At 41.1% G+C, this 10,681-nt stretch overlaps 1 protein-coding gene across 1 annotated transcript in view; it reads left to right on the forward strand.

Annotated features, from left to right (window-relative positions):
• Positions 1 to 10,681, forward strand: part of vps50 (VPS50 EARP/GARPII complex subunit) — a 154,239-nt gene that overhangs the window by 8,003 nt on the left and 135,555 nt on the right. The window contains exon 3 of the mRNA XM_037693617.1: positions 9,541 to 9,663. Within this exon, the coding sequence (XP_037549545.1) occupies positions 9,541 to 9,663 (123 nt within the window). The remainder of the gene's footprint in view (positions 1 to 9,540; positions 9,664 to 10,681) is intronic.

Raw genomic sequence — 10,681 nt, forward strand, 5'->3', positions numbered from 1 at the left:
ATCCATCCATCCATCCATCCATTCATTATCTTTGCCCATTTCATCCATCCATCCATCCATTTATCTTTGCCCACTTCATCCATCCATCCATCCATCCATCCATCCATCCATCCATCCATCCATCAATCCTTTTGTTATCTTTGCCTTTGCCTTTCCATCCATCCAGTCATCATCCATCCACCCATCCATTATCTTTGCCCACTTCTTCCATCCATCCATCCATCATCCATCCATCCATCTATTATCTTTACCCACCTTTTCCATCCATCCATCCATCCATCCATCCATTTCTCCGGGTGCTCCGGTTTCCTCCCACAGACCAAAAACATGCATGTTAGGCTGATTGGTAACTCTAAATTGTCCCTAGGTGTGAGTGAGAGAGTGAATGGTTGTTTGTCTCGTTTGTCTCTATGTTTCCCTGTGATGGACTTGCGACCTGTCCAGGGTGTACCCCGCCCCTCGCACAGTGATTGCTGGACATGGGCACCGGCGACCCCCTTGACCCAAAATGGAATAAGCGGGTAAAGATGATGGATGGATGTGATATTTTAAAACTCATGCTCAGAGCATGTGGAGTAAATGACTAGTCTCAGATACTATCACGTTAAATTTTAGCTCAATGTCTGTAAAATTGACTGAGCCATTCTTGTTTTTTATTTTGTAAATCTGTGGCAGCTACAACTGAATTTAGTTGAATTTAACATAATTTTCTCTAAAAGTTAATTCGTAGATTTACAGCCAGTGACAATTTCCTGAATATGTCATTTAAATCCATCCAGTGGTTCATGAGATATTTTGCTCACACAGACAGGCACACATGCATGCCTCTTGACAGCAGGTGATAATTAAAATAATTTTAGAGTGTTGGAAGTTGAAGTTTGAGGTGTTTTCAACTCCTTTCAGCATCTTGAACTCCACCCAGCAGCTAAACAATGACTGAAAGAGCTGTCTTAAAAGAATCACCTGTGACTTTTGTTCCTCATCAAACACTAAGAAGAGAAATGCTGCAAATAAAACAGCTTCAAGTAGTGTAACAGCAGCAAGTGCATGCAGAGAGATGCTTGATGACTGCAAGAAACACAAGTTGTCCTCGCTGCTGAAGATTTATACAAAACAAAAGACTTTGGTCAGCCTCAACGAGTCATTCGTGGATTATGCTAAAATAATTTTTTGATGATTTGATTGATTTTTGATGTTTTCTTTAACATTGTTCTTGATGATTAGTAATCATTGGGCATTTTCTCCACAACAGTCCAAAATAATGATGCTTGCAATTTATTTTATAGCACATTTTAAATTCTGAGCAGATGCCAACTTCTCAAAGTGTTACTTTATAAAATCAGACCAAAAATAAGACAAACAAATAACTGCCTATACAGTTTTCACTGATGTCAAGATGGATTACTTTCACTGTTAAAATCTTAGTTGCTGAAAATATTTAGACTTTTGATCAGATCAAAATAAATAAATAAAGCAACTGAGGACAGCTATTTCAGCAAAAATGATCTGACATATTACATATATGACATACAGGGTGGCTGTGGCTGAGTGGTTAGAGCAGTCGTCCTCCAATTCAAGAGTTGGAGGTTCAAATCCACCAGCAGTCACATGTCGAAGTGTCTCTGGGCAAGACACTGAACCCCTCATAGCCTCTGATGTGTGTCCCATCAGTGAATGAATGTGATAAAGCTCTGATTAGTCTCTTTAGAATGATTTGTTCAATTAGCTTTGTAGAGATCTAGTATAGAGCTGTATGAATGAGTAAATGAGGCACATATTGTAGTGTAAGGCACTTTGAGTATCTTCATAACATAGAAATATGCTGTATAAGTACAGTCCATTTATCCATTTACCATATTTTTGTTAATTTCTTAGCTTTGAGTCTAAATTAATTGTGAAATTCCTATGACTATAATTCTTCAAACTGATGTTTGAAATAATTGAACTTGGACATAAATGTATTTCAAGTGAAATGACATACTGAAGGAAAAAAAAGTTATTTTTTTAAACTGTTGAGAAAAATGTTAACTGTAGTTTTTATCCCTACAACCTGTGGGTTTTGACTGCAGTACCATGCTGTAACCCTTTCCAACCAGCAGGGGTCACTCTTCATACATCCATTCCATGTTTTTAAAGAAGTTTACACACTCCAGGACTACTCTGCTGAGCTATTACTGCAGAGATTTTCAGTGTTGCATTTTTTGAATACAGAAGGTGAACTGTGAGGAAGACACTTTTTCTTTTACACACAAAGAAAGTGAGAGCGCTGGGATGCAATTATTATTATTATTATCTCAGATCTAATTATTCGTTCAAGAGACAGACTCGACACTGATTCATGGAAAAAAGAAAAGAAAACAACATCACAGATGCAGAGTGTTGCCTCTTTACGGTCCATGATAGACGGCGCTAAATGAAAGGTATAATAATTGCACACTTCCAAGCACAAAATTCAATAATCTCTTTAACCAGCAGCGTTGAAGCCCAGATTGTGCTGTTTGCTCTGATCAAGTCCTAATGTCCCAGAAGACAAGCATGTTAAACTGTTTCCCTTTGGCAGTGGAGAATATGAACCCAGTTAAACGCACATACATATTCAGTGCTGATTACGAGACGAAGGTTTTTAATTTATCCACCTAATAGATGATTCTAAATTACCAGTAGGTATGACTGGCCCTGCTTTGCTTCCTATCTCTGTGAATCTCTCAGGTTTTGCTGGGTTTTATTCGCTCGGCACTTTTGTGTCCACACCTTGATGTTTTTGTTTTGTCTCCCTTCACATTCAATTAGCACTTTCCACATTTATCTACTTTGATTCTTTCATGACGTCCGTTAAACGTCCAGAACATTGGACACAAACAGATTTCCAATTTGCGCAATGAGACAACAATTTTGTTAATTTGCGAAGAGGCGGGCGGGTGGTGTGGGGGGAATGAAGGATGGTTTGTTTGTCCCTCATCCTTCAAAGTGAAATTTGATCAAAGCCTCCCTGACGGTTTGGATGTTTCCCCCCTCCACACAGGGGGGCCTGTTTCGTTTTGTGCCCACATGGCAGCACAGGGAGGGAAGGGAATTATTTAACCTGAGGTGGCTCTCAATGAGTCATTCACTCAAGGACAGGTTTTGCAAGTCATTCTCTGTTGGAGGGAAGCTGAGGGAGAAAAGGAGGACAGATGCAGAGCAAAAGGAAATTTCCTCAGGTCAACCCGCACAGCTTCACAGGAAACACTATTGTATTGTTTGCCCTTCTGTCTTTTTCCTCTCTGCTGTATAGTTGTTGTTTTTTTCTGCGACGAGTGACTCATCCGCCTCAGGCCCCCCCCCCCCCCCCCTTTCACATTCTCTCTCAGTTGAGCTGATTTTCCCACACACCCTTATTGATAACGAAGCGTGATCTCCCAACACGTTTTTTCCCTCCATCTCAAGCACTCACCCACACGTTTCCCTGAGGGCTCCGCTTCACTCGTTTACCTGACTCAAACACACACACTCCCCTAAAAGTCTGCGTGCGCACCTACACTCAAACACACCTGCTTTGTTACAATCTTTTTTTGTCCTACATAAAAATAATAAACTGTATATAGGTATGTAGGTGTACGTTCTTGAATTAGATGATAAACTGTTTTAAAGTAAAAAGAAAAATAACACAGTGTAGCATTGCCACACACACACACACACTGACAAAAACCTTCAAGCACCCAGCTAGATTGAATAAAATGTGTTGAATGGTCGCAGGACTGTATTTTTTATCAAAGGATAAGTAGCTGGCAGTACAGGTACTGTACTTGTCTGATGTCAGAAGGATATGACACCCACCTCAAGTGTTGATTTGGTGCTGAACATAGTCATACAGTCATTTTACCCTCTTCAGTGGCAAATCAACTTACAACCGTCATAACTGGCTCTTGAGGTCCTGCAGGGTCAGAGTTAACGTCTTTAGCCTTCACAGTTATGGCACCACCCCAAACACAGACGTTTCTGCTCTGGTATTCTTCTTCTTCTTTTGGCTTTTCCCACTTCGGGGGTTGTCACAGCGAGTCATCCTCCTCCATCTCACTCTGTCCTCTGCATCTTCTGTCCTCACTCCATCTACCTCCATGGCCTCTCTAACTGCATCCATATGTCTCCTCTTTGTCTTTTTCCTGGCAGCTGCATTTCTAACATCCTTCTACCATTATACCCACTGTCCCTCCTCTGAACATTTCCAAACCATCTCAGTCTGACCTCTCTGTCTCCCTGTTGTTCAACCTGTGCTGTTCCTCTGATGATCTCATTCCTAATCTTATCCATCCTTGTCACTCCTAAGGAGAACCTCAACATATTCATTTCTGCCACTTCCAGTTATTTCTCCTGTCTTTTTGTCCACGTCTCTGTCTCCAGACCAGACAACATAGCTGGTCTCGCCACTGTCTTGTAAACTTTACCTTTGACCTTTTCTGACACCCTTTTGTCACAAATCCCTCCTGAAACTTTTCTCCATCACTCCATCCTGCCTGGACTCTCTTCTTCACCTTTTTATCACACTCCCCATTTTCCTGGACACTGGACCCCAAGTCCTTGAAGTCCTGCACCTTTGTGACCTCTGCTCCTCGTAGCCTCACTGTTCCACCTCCTCCATCTCTTTCACACACATGTACTCTGTCTTACTACAACTGACTTTCAGTCCTCTTCCTTCAAGTGCATACCTCCACCTCTCCAAGTTCTCTTCCACCTTTTCCCTGTTCTCACCACCGATCACAATGTCATCGGCGGACATCATAGTCCACGGGAATTCCTACTTGACCTCATCGGTTAGTCGGTCAATCACCAGAGCAAACTGACATTAATGGCAGTAAATGTATCAGAGGGTGACCCTGTAGTCTGGCTTATGTCATGTGCTGAGACACTGTGCAGGATGGCACGTGGTGTTGTAGAGAGTCCAATACGTGTGTCCGGATGGTGCACAATATAATGAGTTTAACTTTGTGTAGTCTGTCCTAGGCTACTAGAATCTGTGTGGGCGTCCTTACCCATTTCAAGATATGACCAGCCAGCCTCATGAAAACCTACATTGTGACATCTGTCAAACTTTCTCAAGTGTTCCTAATGTCTAATTGTGTCTACAAGGCATCCTCTGTGTGGAATGACCTTCACTCACTGTTTTCATTGATTATCTGATGCCCCAGCAACTGTGTGATAACACTATTACTATTACTATTCTCTGGTGCTTGGTTTAGAAAGGCCAGTTCCTTAAAAATACTGCAAATGGTAAATGGACTGTACTTAGATGGCATCTTTTTAGCCAACCAGTCTACTCAATGCACTTTGCAACACAATCTGTGCCCTCATTTACCTCCACACACACACATTCAAACAGCACTCTACTACATCTCTGCAAAGCAGAATGAATAAATCATTCTGTAATCTAATCAGCGCTTTAGATTGTATTCATACACTGATGGGACACATCAGAGACCATAAAGGGGTCTGTGTCTTGAAGGGACACTTTGACATGTGCATACTGAACTAAATCTCTGATTTTCTCTCTGAAGGACGACTGCTCTAACGACAGCGCCACAGCTGCCCTGATAGTTATTTACATACCCATAGATGGGCTGCAGGCGCTCCAAATAAATTGGACAATTCCTGCTGGATACTTTATTTTTAAGTTCTGTGTAACAAGGTTGGATTCAGCAGTTTTCACTATCTCCTAAAGGCACCCACTTAAGGGAGGATAAATGGGTATGTTGATTGCATTTTATTGGTTGAATTTACCCTATAATTGTATATTTCCATGATCACCTTATTACTAAGTAATGCTACAGGCTATTTATTATGACATCAGACTTTAACATGCTGATAAACTGCTGCATTGATTCAGTGCAAACTGAGCTGGACTCAGCATTCAAGAATTCAAGGTTCTTTATTTGTCATATGCACCACATCTGTTACATGTGGTGGAACAAGATTGTGTACACAGGGTCCCAGTTACATCCAACAAAAGTATAAAATGTGAAAGAAAAACAGTACTAAGATCTAAGATATGAACTAAGAAAGAAATTAACTAAATATATGCTAAGCACGGATAGCAGAAAAACAATAGCAGCACGAACATGAGTCTGTGTGAGCAGATGAGTACGAATGAACACAGCAACATGAAACAGATCAGCAGCAGCAGGATGTTTTTTTCTGGTTAGAGATTCATGAGTCTTAACAGCTTCAGGGTAGAAGCTGTTCCTCAGTCTAGTGGCTCAACACTTAATGCTCCTCAACCTCCTTCCTGAGGGGAGCGGGGCAAGAAGTGTGTGTGCTGGGTGAGTGGGGTCCTTCATGATGCAGGTGGTCCTCCTGCATCTGGAGGTGTAGATGTATGTGATGGAGGGGAGACTCCAACAGACTTCTGTGCATTGAGTCACTAAAAGGCATTGACTACCTTAATTGTAAAGCAAGACACTCAGTGTGATATCTGTGTTGTATTCTGATATAATCTTAAATCAAAGATTTACATTTCTAACATTAGAAGACATCTTAGCAAAATGACACAAAAGATAAAAATTTTCTTCATGTTTGTAAAAATATTGAAGTGCAAAAGGAGTGTTAATATTAAGGTGTGACTTTGTGTCTTTGTTCTGCTTTAATGTTTCTTTTAAGTAACTTTTAGTCGTACTGTTCATGCACTACAGCACGTCCACCCTTTTTTTATTGACATGTGACTGCATGTCGGCTCATTAAGGCCTTCAGAAAAGGACGTGGGCTTAAAATGCCTTCATCTAAAAGACCCACTGTGGAAATAAGCCCCGGTGGATGCTCAGCATGTAAATCAATAAGGCTCTGATGTTTCCCAGAGATTCTCAGAAGAGGAAAACCTTCATCCTCTTTTTTATTTTTCTTCTTTGGGTCATTCGTGACTTGTTGTCTTTCCTCTCATGGCAGGCTGCCATCCCTCTTGACAGCTGTCCAGCAAAACAAGCAGCAGTCTTCACCCAAAGCCTGTGATTAACGTTTTTCTCCATTTTTTTCCTTCTTCTATTTTTTGCCTCGCCACACACCCTGTCTTTGTCTCTTGTTCTCTACATTCTGTTTACTCTGGTGTCTTCTCACTTTGTCTTTCTCCTTCACCTTTCTCTAAGCTCTTCAACACTTTCTGTTTTTCAAATCATATTTGCCAAAGTGACTCCTTTTTCTTTTGTTATTTTTATTATCACTTGCTGAAAGGTAAAAGCCTGATGCATTGTTTCTGCCTGTGACTGTGTGTGTCTGTTACCAAAATATCTCATGAAGTTTGAGGATGACAACAAAGTCCATGCTCAATAATCCAGGTATACAATCCAACATTTTTCAGTCAGGTCATCTGGACAGTTTCTTTTTTTTTTGTGCTGAAACGTTTCGCCTTCGATCCAGAAGATGACCTGACTGAAAAATGTTGGATTATATACCTGGATTATTGAGCATGGACTTTGTTGTTTTCAACCAGTTTGACACGACTGTTAACAAGGAAGAGGGCCGGCAATGGAGGAGGGGGCGTACCAAAGAGACCATCTTAGCACCAACAAAACTGGCTTGTTCCACTTTGGAGTAAGCTGTTGGGGGAAGAATCAGTTTTGTTGTGCGTTTCCTTGACTGATGAAGCCTTCTGGATCGAAGGTGAAACGTTTCAGCACAAAAAAAGAAACTGTCCAGATGACCTGACTGAAAAATGTTGGAAGTTTGAGGATGATTTGCAGAAAGTGATTATTGGATGCACATCTACAGCCTGTTTATCTTTTGGAATCAACTTGATTCAAGATGGCTGTCACAGCCAACTGACTTTAAAAACACAAAATGGCTATATTTAAGTTAAGTTTACAGATTTTTTAAATTTCCTTCCCCTTCTTCAGGTGTCACCAATTGCATGAAGACTTGGCAATTATTTTTACACCGCATGACCTTCCTGACACAACCACAGACCATCGAGCTACCAGAGCCCTCTGTGTGGAGCAGAGAGCTGCCATCTAGGGTGCCTGGGGGAGCAGATGGTGGGGGTTAAGATTGCTCAAGGGCCCAAACTGGGGCAAATGTGGGTGGAGGCAGGTGTGGAAGTTTCACCTTTCCAACCAACATTTTGATGTTGTCGGTACCAGGAGTTGAACCAGCGATTTTCCGATCACAAGCCCACTAGGGGCCAAGATGGTGTAGGGGCATGGCAGCCGACTTGGGACCCGAAGGTCCTGGGCTCGATCCCCGGTCATTGCACATCTCGTGGTGTCTCTGAACAGGACACCTAATCCCGAATTGCTCCCCAGACGCTTAAATAGCTGCCCACTGCTCCATCTGGGTGAATTCCAGGTGCAATGGGTTAAATGCAGAAAGCCAATGTCATCTTTGTATGGGAACATACACGATGACAACACATAACACTTTATTTATTACCTATAACCTCTGCGCCACCACTCCCATAAGTTTACAGATGTTGACCTACAATTTTGTGTAGTAATGGCTAAAATTCTGAGTGCTAACTGATTACACAAAATCTTTTCTTAAAATAATAATAACTGTTTGCAGTCAGCTTTGTCTGTCTGTTAGCACAAGTATTTTGTGAATCCCTCTACTGGTTTTCATGAAACGGCCAGGAAACAAACACTGGGTGGACCTCAGCAACTGGTTATCTTTTGGAGCCAACCTAATGACGTTAGAAAACACAGAACTTCCTTTAATCCAGTCATGTTACAGGGTTTGTGCCAAAATGTGGTGTGGTTGTAGCTGAGAGCCATTCACAATATATACTCCAAGGGCTAAGATCTTTGCTTCAATCATCAGCATTACCTGCTGGCATCAAGCCTGTCTGTTAGCAAAATATCTCACGAACCACTGGAACAGTTTTAATGAAACTTTCATAAGGGGGCCGAGATGGTGTAGAGGCAGGGCAGCCGGCTTGGGACCCGAAAGTCCCAGGTTCGATCCCCAGTCACTGCACATCACGTGGCGTCTCTGGGCAGCACGTCTCATCCCCAAAATGGCCCCCGGGCGCTTTCAGTAGCTGCCCACTGCACCACCTGGTGGTGGATGGGTTAAATGCAGAGACTAATTTCGCCATTGTATGGAAACATACAGTGCTGACATTGTGATGACATTATTATTATTATTATTATAAATCATAACAGATATCCATCTACAAATCTTTACTTTGGAGTCAGTCCAATTGAAGTTGGCCACCAAAGCTAATTGCTATAAGCTAACACAGAAATGGCTTTAACTCTGTCATTCTTACAGATGTGCTAAATTTTAATGTGGTAGTAGAAGTATTCACAGCATTGACTCTGAGTGTGAAATGTTATGCAACATTATTTTCAAGGTTTGACCAAAACAGCAACAAATCTGTTATTTCAAATTAAAAAGTGATCTTATTCTACAATGACTTTGTGATAAAAGGCAACTGGTGATATGCATTTCTTCAAATAATTTTAGGTTTTTAATCAAATGTAGAAATTGCAGCATCTTAAACTCTAACTTCATATAAAAATAAATATTTTAAACACATTCTGCCTCTTTCGACCTTCCCTTCTTTCTCAACCTGTCCTTCAGGAGGAGTTGCGGGAGCTGAGGCAGCAGTCCATCGACCCGCAGGCGGAGCAGGAGATCATCAACAGCATCGAGGAGATCTACTTCTCCAACGACTCCTTCGACATGGTGCGACATGAACTGGAGGTCAGAACTCGTGTTACGGCACAAACGAGTCCCACTCACTTTAAAATGATGTCAGACATGCTCCTAAGTTCCCACTGCTATAAGAACGATTGCATCAAATCCTCCACATTTCACTGCCTTTGATAAGAAGTGAGTTGCATCTTAAATGTGAATAAATATAGTTATTTAGCTCGTTGGGCCCCGTCTGACTGGCAGGAATAAAGCTTTCTCACCTGAGCTGCCGTTTCTTACACGTCTACTGAGCTGCATGCATATCATTGAGGTCTGGATTGATGGATTGCAACAACACAAGAAAGGTGTGAAATCTCATTAGATTTATCTTGGTACTGCTACACCATCTGAAATGAGACTCTCAGTCAAGAAGAAAGTAATTACCGATCATCCTTTGGGCCATGGATTTGAATATCTTCATTCTCTTGCAGAGTTTTGTTTGCTGTTTACTAAATAAGATTCTCTACTTTCTTGACTAATCTGACAAGATTCGGCCGAGCGTATTCATACTTTTTTCCTATTTTGAAAGAACAAAGAGTTACAGCTATCTTTAGCTATACATAGCTGACGTTCTTTGAAACTCATAGTAAGATTTCTTAGAAAAATTAAGACTCCTGCGGTGAAAATGAGCTCTTTCAAGATAAAAGAAATCCCTGCTGTGATCCTTAGCAGCAGAACTTTGACACCACTGTAATTCTGAGATTAATGTGAGATCTTTCACGAAGTTGAATGCTAGATGTACTGTATTTTTTGGTCTATAAGTCATGTTTTTTTTGCATAATTTACATGTCCTGTGACTTGTACACCAAAGCGACTTATTTATGATTTTTTTTCCCATATTTGTAAAACAATTTTTGGCTGACATAGTTTGCATTCATGCTGACTGAAAATATTGAACACTACCATTTTCAGCCACTAGATGGCACTTGAGTAGTATGGCATGCCGTTGTACAGGTCCTTCTCAAAAAATTAGCATATTGTGATAAAGGTCATTATTTTCCATAATGTAATGATAAAAATGAAACTT

The sequence above is a fragment of the Nematolebias whitei genome, chromosome 19 (assembly GCF_014905685.2).
Source record: "Nematolebias whitei isolate Nwh7 chromosome 19, NemWhi1, whole genome shotgun sequence".
Lineage (NCBI taxonomy): Eukaryota > Metazoa > Chordata > Actinopteri > Cyprinodontiformes > Rivulidae > Nematolebias > Nematolebias whitei.